Here is an 18,809-nt window from a genome sequence, read left to right as displayed (position 1 = left end):
TTTATGTTAAGGTTGTAGAAATTATTATAGTTGCTGAGGATTTATTGGGAACTTCTATAAGAATGGTGTTGTTCCTTAGTTTTTTATTGATGTGGGTTTTATTATAGATCTAATTTCTTTTTTCGATGATGGAGAGAATTTACTGATAGGAGTTCTGCTCTCTAATGACTCTAGGACGATAAATTTTGGTTGGTTTTATTATCTGATTTTTGGATCTTTTATTTTCATTGGTTGCCATGGATTTCATTTTTTATATATATTTCACCTTCCTTGCTACCAATCCGCTTTAAAACCAGTGGGATATGTGAGGGAGGAAATCCATTTGCCTTATTATCCTACGGATACAATGAAAGCATACTCACACGAGTGGCTGTTAGCATTTCAGTTTTTTTTTTTTGTTTTCCTGATTTTTGATAAAAACTTTGGATAATCTCTGTTTCAGCTTACTTTTAGTAGATTGACCCTTGCCGTCACCTTCTGACACTTATGCTCTATCTCGTTTGTGATTAAGAGTCACACAATCTTAGTAGTGTCTGAGGGTTCATGTTGTCTCAAGTAAATGGGTTTTATACGGCTAACTATGACCAGCTAATTGATTGGATTAGGTCTCTCCAACCACGTGTCTAGGCCAGGGAAGGGTCAAAATAGTATGTTGAGAAATAAGGGTGCTAAACCTCCAAGTCTTTCAATCACCAGGATCTTGTCCTAAGGCATCATGGGTTGCTACTCAAAGCTAACAGGCAACCCCCATTAAGGGACTTTTACTCTCCGCAGGGAGACAGTGTATTCTGATGCCCTACCAACGGGGCCAGCTTTTTTGGTCCTTGCGCAGAATTCCTTCAAAACAAAAATAAAGAAAAACCTGTACGATGTACATACTAGGAACATAAAGAAAATATCATACACCAAAAATCACGTAGGTTTATTTTTTTAAAGAAAATCAAATTTTAAAGCCAATTTGAGTTTCTCCAATGCTTCCTCCTATTCCCATGTTAAGAACAGCTTTTTAAAATGTTACAAACTTGAATTATTTAGAGTTATCTCCCTTCTTCCGTCACTATTTTTAAGATGACGTCACAAGAATGTCTCTTGTAGTTTCAAGATAAAATTTGATTTCTTAATTTAAAAATAAAACTGATCAATTCTGGACAAGCAGCATTTATTTTTTGTGCTGTAATAGCATAGAAACGTGTGTAGAAAAAAAAAAAATTGTTACCTTTCTCCAAAGTGATAATAACGTGGAACTGTATTCTTCATGATAAAGGACATCAAACAAGCGCCAATCACAGAGACATTTTGACAATCGGTAAGTATCGTCAAGACAAACTAATTGATATGGATATTCCTGAAAATACAAATTGCAAAAGATCAATAAATAATTAAAACTAGCAAACGTACTTGACATTGCCTGGGTATACAACATGTGTTTTTTTTTTGTTAAACTCTTTTTCATCTTAAGTAAGGCATATAGCCACTTGGAATGTAAGGGGCTATTATTTGGGATCATGTCTAAGAAAGAACTAAGGAATTGAGCAGCAAGATATTTGTTCATATTACATTTAAACTTCTGCAGGTTAGTATAGTCAGGGAAGCAGGAAACAGAGGGAATTCTGAAGTTTAGCAGTGTGAGAGAAGAAACTATGAGAATAGTATGCTATCTCAACAGTAAAGAGGTAAGACTTTGCTGCTTGTCAGGAGTATATACATCGAAGAGCACAAGTGCTAGGAGTGCATCAGAGCACATTCCATTAAAATATTTGTAAAACAGACACAGGGATACAACATTGCAGCTATAGGACAGAGGTTGGAGCTTTGCTGATAGTGCAGAACCTATTAAATTTAGGGAGTATCATGTTTAACAGTGAGAGATTTGTGGTGAATGCACCAGCCTTGATATGCCAACAATACTCCATGCATGGATGTGGCTTTGTAAATATATAGGATACTCTAAGGTGGAAGTTATTTTCTAACATAGTAGAGGGAGCCCATTTTCTTTGCAACAACCTTGGCAATGTCGTCGGTGTATTTTTCCAATTCATGTTGCCTGTAGATGTTAAGCCGAGGCTTTTGAAGGATGAACTCTGAAGTAGGGAGTTATTTGTCATGGGAATCAGTGGTCGAGAAGGTTTTTTGTAGTTATTAAAGGATAGAAGCTGAAAGAATTTACGCAGCTATTTTTATGAGACTGCAGACACACACATAAATTTGTTGCCGCTATTTTTAAAATTTATTTTATTTCAAAAAGTATCTGTAGGCATTTAGGCATGGTCCATAATAGTAGCACCCTACATCTTTTTTTTTTTTTACATGGAAGTCACCACTTATCAAGGCCCGGAAGACACTCGGGGATAAGGGTTATTGCGTGTGCAGTAATCAATGGGATAGTATCATAGTAATCGTTAGTATTGGAGATTTGATAAAGTGTCTTACTTAAGGGGGCAGTTCATCAGGAATTTGTTTATGTTGGACTTGAAGACATCCAAGTTGTAGTCAGGTGGGAAACAGGCAGATGGAAGAGAGTTCCACTGGCATGCACTTCTAAGAGAGAAGCTTTATTCATGGAATCTACATCTTGGTTTTGGCACAGTTAAAGAGTGGGGAAAACTTTTGACAGTGGTTTCAGCTAGATGGGTGTTTATAATTTAACAATCAGTAGAGGATTGGTTCTGATAATAATAAGTGCAAAAACTGCATAAATTAAATATCATATTTATGCTTAATTTATGACGGGATGTTATGTTGGGTGGCCTGCTAGTGTTTAATATTTCTGACTAGAAATCTCAATGAAAATTTTTTTTTAAATATAAATGTGCAATGGACATCAATAAAATAAAATTTATTTCCAGTGAGAATGTTATTTTAAATAAAGAATTAAATATAGGATTACTTACTTCAATCATTCGATCTATGTTGGGTGTAACTTCAAAAAAATCAGCCAGCTTTTTATGCCACCAATAATAAGAATGTCCCTTGTCGAATTCAGTCTCTCCTGGCTCGAAATATCTGAAGCAAACAAAACAAAAAAAAAAAAAATGGAAGAAAGAAAATCTCTTAAATTTCATTTGCATTTTGCATTGTAAATTCAACCGTTTTGTATTTACATAGTAAATACAGTGTTAAATCAGCACAACAACTATTATAAATTCTAAAAGCAAAAGAACCTGAAAACAAAGTCATCACTTTTTTCAATGTAAAAAGTCTATTGACAAATGTTTCTGTAAAAAAACCATTGACATAATCCTTAACAACATATACAACCTGTCTTTCCCTTAAAAATCAACCAAAAAATACTTTAAAAAATTATTAGTTCATACCTCTGAGATACCTTTTTACAACTATAAAGGGAATATTTACACCCAAATAGAGGGAGACTTAATGGATCCCGTCCTCTGTCTGCTATTTAGCGAATTTTACATGAGTGACCTCGAAAACTAGATATTTAATAACACCAGTAAACCCGCTATCTATGTACGGTATGTTGATGATATTTTTATCTATCATCATGATGATAACAATGAAAAATTACTAAGACTGAAAGACCTCTTTCAAGATAACTCCATGTTTAAATTCACCATAGAAATGAATGTTAATAAGATTCCTTTCCTTGACGTCCTCATTGACACTTTTAACAACATCTTCAGCACTTCCAACTACAAAAAACTTACTAGCCTTAACTCCTGCCTCCTAAATTTTAAGAACGAATGCCCTAACCGATATATGATAACCATAATCAAAAACCTTAATCGTGCCAATCTAATCTCCTCGGACAAAAAGAGCATTACTACTCAAACTAAAAAATATCAAGCAATTCCTGATTGATAATGGATTTCCAAACTATATAGTTAACAACAAATAAAATCAATGCTCTAGAACTTAAAAAAACACTACCACAAATAGTAATACCCCTCAACATCAAAATCCCAGTACAATTAACGTTTTCTAGTATAATCAGATGCAACCAGGATTTAAATTGAAAGAAAAGGCCACAAAAAATATTATTCATAGATACGTTTCTCCCACTGACAAAAATAATTTTAGACTTATTATATATTATAAAAAATTTTAAACCCAAAACCTAGTTGTAAAAAACAATGCCTCCCCTCAAACCACTAGAACGAACTAATGTCATCTATAAGTTCAAATGTCCGCTGGGAGAGTGTAATTCCTGTAATAACGAAAGAAGAAGTAGTTATATTGGTTACACGATGACCACACTATCCTGTCACCTTACCATGCATAATGTAGAATCTAGTGCTATATTACAACATTTACAGAAAAAACATACCCTGCCCCCTCCGAAGTTAGAGAAATTTTAGTCAGCAACACACAAATACACCATGAAACCAACATTAAAAAATAAAAAAAATTTGGTAGCGGTATATATAAGAACTCAGATACCTGTCCTAAATATGTTTGCATGCCAATCTAGCAAAAACAGTTTAAAATGCCTATCATAACCCTTTCCCCTTTCTGACCCTGCCCTCACTTTTAAACCGGGCACTCCCTCCCTATTGGGCATAAACGGCCTCGTATGCATTAACCGTTTCTACTACTACTACTACTAATAATAATAATTACCATCCATGCGTCAGCACAATCAAATCATGCACATTCTCCTGAGGATGTCTTTATGAAGCAAAAAAAAATTGCATCATGCTTCAAAGATACAAATCTCACTATGGGGCATTTATTAATATCCTTGATCTATACACAAAAAATATTTTTAAAAATTTGAAAAAATAAAAAAGCTAAATAAAAGTTCTATTATCTTTAATGTTTGTTTAAATGAAAAAATGCTGCCTAAATATACACAAGATATATAATTTTAATGGAAATCACTTTAGACAAAGCATGAAGCCACTTGATGTAAGGAGCTTAAGAAATACTACTTCAAGGTCACAAACTTGCCAAAGATAAGCATTAAATGGATAGATTCTAAACCAGGAAACAGCAATTATTTCCCCTTTTTCAGAAACATTGTTCACAGAACGTGAGGACTAAAGGACAAAATACGGAAATCTTTCTAATCTCCTTTTATTCTTATTCATGCAAAATAAAGTATATTGACACTTTGATGTAAGAGGCTACTATTTAGCACCATGTATACAGGCATACTATGTAGGGAGTTGAGCAACAAGATGTCTGTTCTTATAACATTTAAGTTTTTAGCATGATAGAAAGAGCCACTTTCTTTGAAGCAGCCACTTCCTTTGTCAATGTCTTCATTATATTTGTTCCAATTCATATTGCCTGTGAATATTAAGCTGAGGAACTTGAATAATGAAGTCTTCGCATAAGTGTAATTAATCATGGCAATCAATGGTTGAGAAGGTTTCTTGTAATTGTTAAAGGAAAGGAGCTTAGTCTTAGTAGCATTAAATGTTATCTATTTAGATCCCATTACAGACTGAAGATTATTTTTAAGGTTTCAGTAATTGGCTGTGTGTTCATTCGTTCCCCTCCCCTCATATCTGTTATAGAGCATAGTGTCATCAACAAATATACCCATCTCAGACATAATTTTATCAGAAGTCATTTATGAATATCAAGAAAATAAAGGTCCCAGAATCAACTCCTGAGGCACTAATATATTGTTTGGATATACAGCCATCAAGGACTGTATAGGTGTTTCTCTTATCTAAGAAGGATTTAATTATATTAAGTATTTGTCCATTGTCAAAGGTAGAGAAAGGCCACCCCTCCAGGAAAAAGTACAGAAGTGGTCATCTGAGAACTTCTATACCATCACGAGTCCCAGCATCTGCCACACCATCACCAAACTGATTGTAAACTTGGTTTTGTTTTATAGCAAATCATTTTTTTTTTTCCTACTTAATGCTGAATCCAGTAATTTTGGAAAAAAGATTTCATGCTTCAAGTTGTTTATATCTTCAAAATATCGTGTTTCAGTGTTTTGTCTGGTTGTTTTGTTTTACAAACAGCTATCACGTTCAACAATTCTAACAAAAGTTTTTATGCTTAAAGTTCTGAAAGCATCAACAAACAGCAATGTTTTGTGCATTTGAGTCAGGAAACCAATATCTTCAGACAGCCTTGTCTGGTAGCACCATCTAATCTTATGGACTATTATGTGAGGAAGCCAGTTGACAAAAACACCAACCATACTGCCTACAACACTAAGGACAAGATGAGGGGTTAAACTGGTGTTCACATCATTCGAAAGATATCATGACTGCTGAATGCTCAAGGTTCCAGTTTTGTCTGGAGACTCAAGGCAGCTGTATGCGATAAAATATCTTCTAAGATATACACTGAATTTTTAGAATGTATCAATTATTGGCCATGACAGAAAGTTTTTCGTTCCGTTTCTCCAAAAACGTATCGAATTTGTTACGAACACCCTGTAATCTATAAAAGATCAGTTTTGTTTTCAAGACTTACAATTTTCTCACAGCTTTGCTTACTGCCCGATGGTAGAAGTCAATTCGGCCTTCTTTACTGTCCCCATAGGGTCTTAGAAATGGCTTTAGGATATTGTAGACGGACTGCCATTCTTCTTCAGGAAGATGCTGGCATTGTTTATTACTTTCTTTCTCTGAACTCTCCTTCTCCTCTGCAATGAAAAACATAAACGGATGATAAATAGGGATTCCCTTTAAAGAAAACATAATTAGAAAGAAATCAGACGAGAAAAAGAATCAAAGATAAAAGTGAGAAAAGAATTCTTTGTGAAAAATGTACCACTTGTTTGTCAAGTAAATGTGTGCCAACAGTTGAGTAAATCTGTTTTGAAAATCCAGATTCAGAAATGAAGCCAAAGAAATTAAGAAAAAGGAAAAGGAGTTAAGAAATGAATCGAAAGAAATTAAGAAAAAGGAAAAGGAGTTAAGAAATGAAGCCAAAGAAATTAAGAAAAAGGAAAAGGAGTTAAGAAATGAAGCCAAAGAAATTAAGAAAAAGGAAAAGGAGTTAAGAAATGAAGCCAAAGAAATTAAGAAAAAGGAAAAGGAGTTAAGAAATGAAGCCAAAGAAATTAAGAAAAAGGAAAAGGAGTTAAGAAATGAAGCCAAAGAAATTAAGAAAAAGGAAAAGGAGTTAAGAAATGAAGCCAAAGAAATTAAGAAAAAGGAAAAGGAGTTAAGAAATGAAGCCAAAGAAATTAAGAAAAAGGAAAAGGAGTTAAGAAATGAAGCCAAAGAAATTAAGAAAAAGGAAAAGGAGTTAAGAAATGAAGCCAAAGAAATTAAGAAAAAGGAAAAGGAGTTAAGAAATGAAGCCAAAGAAATTAAGAAAAAGGAAAAGGAGTTAAGAAATGAAGCCAAAGAAATTAAGAAAAAGGAAAAGGAGTTAAGAAATGAAGCCAAAGAAATTAAGAAAAAGGAAAAGGAGTTAAGAAATGAAGCCAAAGAAATTAAGAAAAAGGAAAAGGAGTTAAGAAATGAAGCCAAAGAAATTAAGAAAAAGGAAAAGGAGTTAAGAAATGAAGCCAAAGAAATTAAGAAAAAGGAAAAGGAGTTAAGAAATGAAGCCAAAGAAATTAAGAAAAAGGAAAAGGAGTTAAGAAATGAAGCCAAAGAAATTAAGAAAAAGGAAAAGGAGTTAAGAAATGAAGCCAAAGAAATTAAGAAAAAGGAAAAGGAGTTAAGAAATGAAGCCAAAGAAATTAAGAAAAAGGAAAAGGAGTTAAGAAATGAAGCCAAAGAAATTAAGAAAAAGGAAAAGGAGTTAAGAAATGAAGCCAAAGAAATTAAGAAAAAGGAAAAGGAGTTAAGAAATGAAGCCAAAGAAATTAAGAAAAAGGAAAAGGAGTTAAGAAATAAATCCAGAATCAAAAGACAAATCAATAAAGAAAACAGAATTGTGGAGGTTAATTTTTATATAATTTGAGAAAAAGTCTACATATTTGTATAAATTGACTTTGCTCTACAATTTAAACACTAAAAGAAAAATTATTGGCTTTGTTTTACAAAATATTTTCATGTCATACAAAAAGTGTTGTCATTTTTATTTCAACAATTTTTTCTTTTTTCTTTATTTTTTTATGCCAAAATGGTTTTCGTTTCATTATTTCTGTTTTAGGAATATTTTGGTAAGAAGTCGAACCAAGTCGAACAGGGATTTTTTTTTTTTATACAGTGATCACCACTTATTAAGGCCCGGAAGCCACTCAGGGATAAGGGTTATTGCAAGTACATTACGTTAGTGTGGAGATTTGATGAAGTGTTTACTTAAGGGGGCGGTTCATTAGGAACTTGTTAACGTTGGACTTGAAGACATCCAAGTTGTAGTCCGGTGGGAAGCAGGCAGACGGAACAGAGTTCCACAGGCGTGCAGTTCTAAGAAAGAAGCTTTGTTCATGGAATCCGCGTTTTGATTTAGGCACAGATAAAGAGTGGGGGAAATTTTTCACAGTGGATTCAGCTAGACGGGTGTTTTTCGTGAAAGATTGGTGAGGGGGGACCAGAGATTGGAGTTCAGACGAGCACCTGCCATGGAAATAACGATAAAACAAGGATAGGCTCGCAACGTCTCTTCTGTGGGAGAGAGGTTCCAGGGTAGAGAAAAGGGCATCCCCCACTAAGCCACAAAGTCTATTTTGTACTCTGTCAAGGCAGGATAGGCTGTTTTTAGCAGCTCCTGCCCAGATATGGCAACAGTATTCCATCCTTGGACGTACTTGGCTTTTATATAGATAGAGAATTGCATCAGTAGTGAGATATCTTCTGGAGCGGTAGAAGGATCCCACCATCTTTCCAGCGACCTTGGCAACAGACTTGATGTATGTGTTCCATTTCAGATCAGGAGTAAAGGTCAAACCCAGAAGCTTATCAAAACACGGGGCCTCACCCAGACGAGAGCCATCCATCACAATTGATGCCAGATGTAAGGATAGGAGTTTGGTTTTGGATGCATTAAAGGTAATCAGCCACATCTTCCCCCACTGAACCACACGCTCGAGATCAGAGGAGAGAAAATCAGAGAGAACTTTGCCATTTACAGCCTTTGATGTGTTGCCGTAGATGGTCGTGTCATCAGCATAGATGTCAACGAATGATTTAAGTATGTGTTTAGGGAGGTCATTGATGTAGATCAGGAAGAGAGTTGAGCCCAGGATTGACCCCTGAGGGACTCCAGCATTTATATTGCAGGCCTCCGATTTTTGTCCATCTACCACTACTCTTATGAGCCTATCGGAGAGAAATGATTTAATGATTGAGAAAACATTTCCAGTTAGCAGATTATTGATTATGTTTTCTTTTTTTATTACATTCATACCAATGCAAATATAGTTGCAAACAAAATACTCAATATTAAAATATTTTCATCAGTAACATTCAGCATTTTGGTTTGGTTGTTTTGTAGAGGTACAGGATACTCAGGTGAGTAGTTTTCTAGCATAATAGAAGGAGCCCACCTTCTTTGCAATGTCCTCAATGTATTTGTTCCCTTAAGTTGAATAAAGCTCTTAGGCAAAATAGAAATGTGTGGCAGCTGAATGAAGACTAAGTGAACGTTTGGTTGAGTTGGGTCGACTTCATGAGGCGTGAATGAATAGTGGAAGAATTTTAAAGGTAACCGACTGAACTTATGGGTGGATGATTGGACCACCATGACATTGGATGACATGTTGGTGAAATAAACAGTAAACACAACTAGATTATCTGTTAATAATGAAAAAACAAAAGACAAAAAAGGATAAAAAACAAATCGACATAATTTGAATAATATCAAGAGCAAGTATTTAGATTTTTTTTCCTCCAGCAGTGGATTGAACAGATATCTTTTCTTTGAAAGGGGAGAGAGGATGTTTATTTAAATTTATTTTTGGTTGTTTGATCTTTACAGTAGATATCTCTTTTGGAAGTTATTTAATGCATATAATTGAACACAAGTTGCTATTCTTACCTTTTTCATCAAAAGGTGAAGGAGGCATAAGAGTCGATTTATTGCCAAGGATCTGACGCAATTCAGATTCTAAGAGCCCAGCTGATGATGCCTCGAGAAGACAAAGTGTAGCAGTGACCAAGTTTCCAGATGAAGTCCGCTCAAACCTCGAAAGAACACGTTCAAGGAGGCTGGGGAAGAGACATAAAAATACAATTAAAAAAAAATAACTACATAGAAACAATATGTAAGGAAATATAGCTTTCAAAAATTATTTTATGTTTCATATTTTTTTTTCATAAAATTTTTGTTTCGTCATAAAAACAAAGCTCAAAAAAAAGCTGGAAAATTATTTTGCTACCAAGTCATTTAATCTCTTGCAATCACCGTATTAGTTTGCTTTCACAAATTCACAATAGTCATAACGTTATTTTCAGGATCATCAGTTGTTTACCATGATGCACTGTTTCAGGGATTTAAAAACAGAACAGTACATTAAATCATGGCTCCACAGCAATGTTGATCACCGCCTCCCCCTTAAAAAGCAAGAACAGAAACATTCTGGATATCGGATTTAGTTTATTTGTTCCAGATAAAATTGGCTAACTAATTCATGTTACTAAAAACTGCTATTCTTACCCGTGTCATTCGTTTTTGCCCCCAAAAAAGAAAGTGTATGTTATTTACAAAACTGTTGTATTTTATAGGGTTTGGATAAATTCATTTTACTACTTATATATATATATATATATTTCTGTGGAAATCTACTTTATTTTCTTATAATATATACCAATCCTTATTTAAGAAGCTCAATGTAATTACAGAGCAATATATTAAATGAATGACAAAAGTCTATATTCCAAAGTGCATGATGTTGATCATCTTATAATTTATTCCTTTAATTCAATCAGCATTTACAATTCTTGACAGTATGTGTTTCATAACACAAAATCAATCACTTAATTATTATACCAACTAGTGAATCTATTTTACCCTTAACTCATCAGAAGAAATAGCAACAATCACAACAATCAATCCAACAAAAGCAAATAAAGTGCGTATTGACATGGAAACATATTATAAGGTATTTACAGCTTCTCTTCCAATTTTCGGATTTTAATCATGTCATTCATTCACTATATATATATATATATATACACACACACACACTTAAAGACTTAGTACTTACTTGAGCAACCCATCTGGAAGCTCTTTGATTTTCTGGTCAATGTCCACTGGATCAACATGCTTTAGTTCTTCACATGCAACAGACAGCCATAATGGATTCTCGGACGATTCAGTGTTCATCAATTCGGAAAGTTGATTATCAGACAACATAACATCAGCATCAGCTTTTAATAAATTCTTCACCATGTCCTAATAAAAAAAAAAATGGCCGAAGAATAAAAAACGTTTTTTCATAAAAATTACTTAAAAGTAAAAAAGAGTAAAAAAGGAAAATATAGCTTAAATTTTACCAAAAATCATGATATGAGGCGCATTACTATTTTCATCCTTTTTTCTTTCAAATTTGCACGTTATCACTTCCTGCAACAGTTTTCTTGACATTTTCCTGCCAAATAACCTTGTTATGAAAACTACATCTCATAAGCCAACAACTTATATTCATTCTTTCAATGTGACCAAACCAACAAAGTTTTCTGACATGCAGGTACAATCAATTGTTCTGGGTGCTTATTTAGAATTGCATTTATTTTGAAAAACAAAAAGAAAATCCTTTATAGTGTACCTACTTGTCACGGAATGAAGATGTTATATTTTTAAATTTATGAAAATTAATCAAGATGTTTTTTATATAAGAAAATGAAATTTTACAATTTTTAGCGATTATGTATTTTTAGCATTGATGACCCCCTTTCTTCTGGAGAGGTTGCTAAGGCGGAAACTTTTATGATTGTATAAACTGACTCTTCTAAAAAATGTCTTATTTTGTATATTTCATTTGAATTTAACCTTTCATGGTTCTCACGTTATTTTAATAAATTATTATCTTATTTTATATGGGATGTGTATGTTGTTTTTGCGACATTCTATCAAAAGAAAAAGAAAAGAAAATAGTCAAATTAAATATCATGTTCTGTTATTGAGAAATTTCAATGAGATTTAATTGGACATGCACACATCTCAAATTCTAACTTTTATTGATGATGCTGATGTGAACAGCTCAAACATCAAAACTGTTTCAATACAATTCCTCTTCCCGACTGAAACAGAATTAATGGCAGTCACCTAATGTACAGCTGCAGACCATTCCACCTCATCATACAAACACATTACAATCTCTATTTATATAACTCACCAAGAGGGCAAAGTAAGTTTTTAATATTGGGGGAAAATTTTCATCCTAAAAAAGGTGCACTCTGAATTGAAACAAAAATTAAAATTGCCTCAATCTCGAAAGATTTCTCCTTCACTGAAGACAACAGATAAACAGATGTTGTATCCGAACAGATACTAAACATTGTTCCTAGTCAAAAGGCTGAAACCTGTCTTTGTGAACTGAAATTATTTATGTCCCTCCTATGGTGGACTAATTTGCAAAAAAAAAAAAAAAAAAATTTTTTTTGTTAAATTAAAAAATAATAATGATAATGTTGTGCATTAAATTTCATCTGTGTTTGTTTACAATATCACGTAAGCTGACATTTGGGCTTGATGATGAATGCTCTGGAAAAATCACTTCTGATTAAAATATGCAAACAAATAATTGATTTACTGCGATTTTAAATGGTACCTCTTTTTTATTGTAAATTGAATTCATTAATAAGAAAAAAATAAAATAAAATGGTGAGGTACATCCAGGCTTCAACAGGGGATCATTCAATCTGTAGTCGAATGCTCAACCCTGTGCTATATCTTCAGATAAGATTCTGTTTATTTTTTTAAAAAATAATTTTTTTTTTATTATTCAATTTTCACCCCAAGCAAGGCACAGTGCCACTTTGAAGCAGGGGGCTACTATCAAGGACATAATTTGCAGGGACATTATGAAGGGAGATAAGTAGAAAGATGTTTGTTCACATTACACTTAAACTTCTGCATATCAGTACAGTTGGAAAAGCAGAATCGTGGAAGGGAGTTCCAAAGACCTGCAGTTCTGGGGAAGAAACTATTAGAGTACAAGGCTTTCTTGCATCTAGGGATCTCCACTGTAAAGGGGTGAAACTTAGTGGCTTGTTGGGTTTGTCGGGGGGTAGTTACGTCGAGGAGGTACAAGTGTTTGCAGTTCGTCAGAGCATTCACCATTAAAGTATTTGTAGAACAGACAGAGGGATGCAATATCTTCATGATGGGACAGTGGCTGAAGCCTAGATGACAGTTCAGGACCTATCAGGTTGGCGACTCTTTTGAACCCTGTCCAGGAGCGAGAGACAAGCAGCAGATGCACCAGCCCAGATGTGACAACAGTACTCTATACATGGGCAAATGGTGGCCTTATAGAGTTACAGGATACTTTCAGGCGTAAGTAGTTTTCTAGCATGGTAGAGGGAGCCAACCTTTTTTGAAGCAGCCCTGGCAATGCTCTCAATGTATCTATTCCAGTTCATATTCCCTGTAAACGTTAGGCCGAGGAGTTTAAAAGAAGTACTTTCAAGCAATATGTTCTTGGCCATTGCTATTGGTGGTAAAGAAGGTTCTTGTAGTTATTGAAGGAAACAAGCTTAGTCTTAGCAGCATTGAATGTGACCATCCATTTTTGTCCTCATTCCACTACAGATTAGAGGTCATCCTCTAGTGTTTCTGCCATTTCCTTGGATATGTGTTCATTTGTTTTCCCCTGATACCTGTTTTAGAGAGTGGTGTCATCGGCAAATATACTCATCTCCGAAACAATTTTATCAGGGAGGTCATTTATGAATATCAGTAATAATAGAGGTCCAAGAATAGACCCTTGAGGTACTCCCGCATTTATGTCATATTGTTTAGATGCACGACCATCGAGGACAACTTGGATTTTTCTATTACTTAAGAAGGATTACATTATGCATTCTTCCAGTGATTCCATATGATCTAATTTTCCTTAGAAGACCATCGTGCCATACTCTGTCAAAAGCCTTAGATATATCAAGGGCTACCGCTCTACCCTCCCCTGTTTTGTCCAGTGAATGGTATATACGTTCAGAGACTACAGTTAAGATATCTGCTGTTGAACGGGTTTGCCTAAATCCATATTGTTTGTCAGTCAGGAGTTTAGCAGCTATTAGGTGCTGGACTAGGGCTTGATTAACTAAGGACTCAAATATTTTGGCGAAAAGAGGGAGGAGGCTAATGGGGCGATAATTTAGTGGGTCAGTTCTTTCACCAGAATTCTTGAAGACTGGTACTACAGAAGCAGTTTTCCAGCAGTCAGGAAAGCAAGATTTGTTAAGGCATTTATTGTAAAGTTTGGAGAAAACTGGAGCAACCTCAGCAGAGCATTTTTTTAATAGCACAGCCAGGATGAAATCTGGACCACATGCTTTTGAGGTGTCAAAGTTTTTTATAATAACATGTACCTGAGAAGGGGTGATTTTCAAATCATCTAGTATGGCGTCTGTCTGCAAAGGAAAGTCAGGGAGGGAGTGATGTGCCGGGTCCAGTGTGGAGTTTGAGGCAAACCGACTGGCAAGCAGATTAGCCTTGTCAGTTGCCATGCAAACAACCTCATGATTGTTTGATAGTGGGGGGAATCGTTGACTGCTCATTATTTACCACGCTGTTGTAGATTTTCCAAAAATCACGGGTTCCTAATTTCTGTGCTTCGATGCGTTTTTTGGTGGTTTAAGAGTAATCTGGCTTAGCTGTCGCTATCACTCTCTTACAATTATTTCTAGCTTCTATATACTTCTGTTTGTTTGAGCTGGACTTATGTTGGTTAAATCTGCGGAACGCATGCTGCCTTTGACAAATGGCAGCTGCACAAGCAGAAGTAAACCATTGGGGAGAGTGGGGCCTGTTATAGAATTTCCGTATAGGAAGATGTGGTTCAATTGCAGTTTTGAACCATTCAGTGGTCTCATTTGCACACTGTTCCGCTGGAAGAGAAAAGGTATTTTGCCATGGGGCATCTCTGATGAGTTCTTTGATGGCTTCCCAGTCAGCCTTTTTGTAATACCTCATTGTTTTGAGTAGTGGGTCTTCAGTTTTAGGGCGAGAATTTAGGGTGATTTCTACCATTATCACAGCGTGATCAGCATTCCCGAGTGGGCTGTGGGCATTTGTTGTTCAATCATCGGGAACCGTTGTCAGAAAGAGATCTAGAAGTGGGGCATGTTGATCTTGCTGGTCTAGGAAACGTGTCGGAAATGTAACCGTCTGAGATAGGGAATGGGATATAGAGAAGCTATGTGTTGTGCTACCAGCTACATCTGTGTAATTAGAGAATCCTAGCCAGTTACTGTGGTGGACATTGAAGTCACCAAATACATGTACTTGTGCGCTAGTATCGAGGGAGAGTGCTACATCTATGCTGTCAGAGACTTTGTTTATTAGGGTACAGTCCTGGGTTGAGGGAGAGCGGTAGAGAAAATACAAGTAGCTAATATTATGTTGCCTATTTAGTCTGAAGCACATAAAGGCCTGGTCGTCTGATTCTATTTTTATTTCTCTAGTCAGGGGGAGGGTGTTACGAATATAGACTCCAAGCCCATGCATATGTGTGTCCGAGTCCTTACGGTAGAGTGGAAGATAACCAGGCATGTTAAAGTGGTTAAAAGGAATGGAGGAGTGAAGGTTAGTTTCACTTAATGCTAAGATATCCGGGGTGTTTACAAGGAAAAATGATTCAACATCATCTAAGTTAGTTCTAAGCCCACGGATATTCGTAAATGCAAGTTCATTTTATTTAATTTAAAAGTTTCAGTTAGGGTGAGTGAGTGAGGGGTGCTGGACAAGTGGTTGTACAGAATATCAGACATGCAATACAAGTAGACCATCAGCTGTCCTCACCCACAGGATTGTGGCCCCAGGAAAGCCCACCGGGAATGAGTGCAGGGTTCCTTTCCATGCGTGACATGGCACTACAAACATCCCGATATTATACAACTGTTGATGGAGCAGCCGCTCTAAGCGCTACCAAAGAGTTAGGGCTCCTGTACTATTAGTCGGAAACAGCAGCCAGGAACTGTCAATCTGGTACCCTCAATCCATTAGGCAAAGCCAGCCCAGTCCAACTACACCGACATATATGGTACTGAAGCACCCCACTGTTTCCAGTTTAGGGGGATGGGATGTGGCAGGAGCAGGGAAAAGCGGCGTTCATTGCCCTAGACAGAAAACAAGGTCAACAACTGGGCGATTCAGACGAGTCCCTGTGATAGTACCTCTACGCCTGGCTAATAGGCAAAGAAGGAGTATGAAAGCTGGGCGATAGACAAAGCCTATCTTCTCCTTAAGCAGTTTAGGTTTGCCAACCGGTGATTTGTTTGAGTCACCAGCTCTAGGAAGGTTGTCATCCAGGACTGAAGAGGCCTCTCTCCCCTAGGTTTAGCTTCAGATTTTCCTTCTCCTAGACAGATGGCCTGGGAAGATCTACGGGTCCATCAGCTCCGAGAGGGTTCGCCCCACGCCTGAGTCCTAATCCAGGTACTTCTGCGACCCCGTACGGGTAGTTAATAGTAATCGATTATTTAGGTTTATATTTACTGAAAAATTTCACTCCTCAAAAGTGGTTAAAAAAGGACATTACTATGCTTTCCATTTTCATTTTTAATGGGAGAGAGGTTAGGTAAAAATTCATGCAGTGGAAGCAACTAAATTTGTAACAGCATTGGTTTGAGAGAGACGAGTTAATGTACGGTTAGATATAGTTTTGTAAGTATGGTTAGATATAGTTTTGTAAATTTAGGAATGTATGGTTTGATATAGTTTAGTAAGTTTAGGAATAGGATAACATGTTAAAGTATGATTTACTTAATATTAGAAATTATGATTTGGTGCCCAAACTAAGTATTTAATACGACTGAAAGATAAGATATATGCTCAGTATAGATACAAGAGAACATTTGATTTTGAGTACAGTTATACCTGATAGATATAGGTTATGGCGTATTCTGTAAGTATAATTAAATATAGATGGATGGATAAGTGACATGTTTTCACTTTATATGAATGCATGGAATTTTAGACACTGAGTAAGTTGTCTTCAGACTTCTAACGAAGGAGGATGGCTTTGTCTTTCTCTTAATATCTGGAAGTTTGTATTTCAATGAGTACCGGTTTCGTTTGTGTAATAATTATTGCAATACTATCTCTTAACAAAGAGATATTAAAGGTTGCTGTTCATTGTAGATCACTTTAAATCTATGTATAGAACTATGGCTAGTAAGTATTTACTTAGAAGCTTAGTTATGGGTTGGGAGTTATAATCAGGAGCATGCCTAAGGAATCTTTAGGTGTTAATAGGTATCGATTTATGAGTCTGTTAGGATCAAGGGCTTAGAGTAAGACCCCTCTAAGTTACGTGCAACGGATTAGATTTAGTGGCAACTTAGGAAATAGAGCAGTTGATTGGTTAGTGATCAGGAGAGAATTTAAGTAAAAAAAAGAAAAGAAAAAAAAAAGAAAAGAAGAGAAAAAGAAAAGAAGAGAAAAAGAAAAGAAAGAAAAAAGAAAAGAAAGAAAAAAGAAAAGAAAGAAAAAGAGTTTGTCATGCAAAACAGACAAGGCAGTCATCTTGGAGGTAAAGTATCTATAGGATATACGTCGCATACTAGCAGCAGTATTTTTGCAGTTTTGCGAGGAATTATAGGTACATAGTGTTGTGGTTTATTGTACAAGCCGTAGACTAGGCCAGGCACGAAGCACTTCTGATATTGTAACTGAATTTATCTAATTTTTAAAAGTAGTTGAATAGAGTATTATGAGGTGTTCTACTTAGCTTAGGGATAGAATGAAAATTTAAGGTAATATTCAAAGTGATATAAGGAATTAAATGAGGATTAGATATATGATCAATGGATATTGAACTGCTCAGGAGAAATTTTTGTATCTATTCAGAAGAATGTCTTAGTGACGTAAGATTTGAGAAATTAAGAGTCCAAGGATACAGAAAGTTGTGAGGTGATGAGGATCCAGTATAGGCGATTAGATATAGGTAGCAAAGGTGGTTTAGTTTAGTACGCACGTATTGTACATATTAAGTATGATGCTTCAGTTCTACTCTCTATGGTAAAAGGAAATCCGTTTGTAATGCGATTGACTAATTTGTCAAGAAAGGAAGCGTGTAAGGTCGTTGGAATAAAACAGCTTATCTAATTTTTAATGATATCAGTTTACAGACAATTGTACGGATTGATGAATTGTTAACTTAGACATAGTATCCCCTCATCTTGGTGTTTCGATGAAATGACGGATCGAGAGCATAGGCTTTATAGCTAGGAAAACACATACCCGGAACAGGTGTCTGGAGAGGAAATGGCAGTGTACGAGGTAGGAGGGGGGATGAGGTCACTTTGATTTCTTATTTATTTAATTTATTTTATCTAATTTTTTTTTATTTGTTTTTTTTCGCCTTTCGATGGCAGATTATATTAAGTATCATATTTAAATAAAGTTCTACTGTCTTCTAAATAAATTAGCATAATTTTTTTTTTTTTTTTTTTTACCGATTCTTTTCTTACTATAACATTGATTTATTATTTAAGCAAGATGGGATTGTAAACTACGAAATAGTCTATTTAAGTGGAGAAAAATTATCAGTTACAATATGCCCGGAAATTTGCTGAGATTTTATTATTTACCTTGACCAGTGTAACGTAAAATATTCCTCTGTAAAAATCCTTCTTTTTTAGCTATAAGAAAGAAAAGATGGGATTCTTTTGATTTTCGATACTTATTGGATGGATTTATGTATAAAACATGCCAGACATAAATTACCGTTGTTTGAAATTTGCAAAAGATAGGCTCGGAACCTATGAGGAAGGAACTCTTTCTCTCTCAAACACACGCACACACAAAGTGAA

At 35.3% G+C, this 18,809-nt stretch overlaps 1 protein-coding gene across 3 annotated transcripts in view; it reads right to left on the bottom strand.

Moving 5' to 3' along the window:
* Positions 1–18,809, bottom strand: part of LOC145295828 (TPR repeat-containing protein DDB_G0287407-like) — a 290,573-nt gene that overhangs the window by 28,552 nt on the left and 243,212 nt on the right. For all 3 annotated transcript variants that reach the window (XM_080141533.1, XM_080141534.1, XM_080141535.1), the window contains 5 exons: positions 11,036–11,223; positions 9,868–10,037; positions 6,403–6,574; positions 2,892–3,003; positions 1,217–1,345 (listed from right to left, as the gene is read on the bottom strand). In XM_080141533.1, coding sequence (XP_079997659.1) covers positions 1,217–1,345; positions 2,892–3,003; positions 6,403–6,574; positions 9,868–10,037; positions 11,036–11,223 — 771 coding nt within the window. The remainder of the gene's footprint in view (positions 1–1,216; positions 1,346–2,891; positions 3,004–6,402; positions 6,575–9,867; positions 10,038–11,035; positions 11,224–18,809) is intronic.

The sequence above is a fragment of the Euprymna scolopes genome, chromosome 16 (genome assembly GCF_053919585.1).
Source record: "Euprymna scolopes isolate OS-2025 chromosome 16, ASM5391958v1, whole genome shotgun sequence".
In the NCBI taxonomy this organism is placed as follows: domain Eukaryota; kingdom Metazoa; phylum Mollusca; class Cephalopoda; order Sepiida; family Sepiolidae; genus Euprymna; species Euprymna scolopes.
The sequence above is the reverse complement of the archived record's forward strand: the minus strand, read 5'-3'. Positions and strand labels throughout refer to the sequence as shown.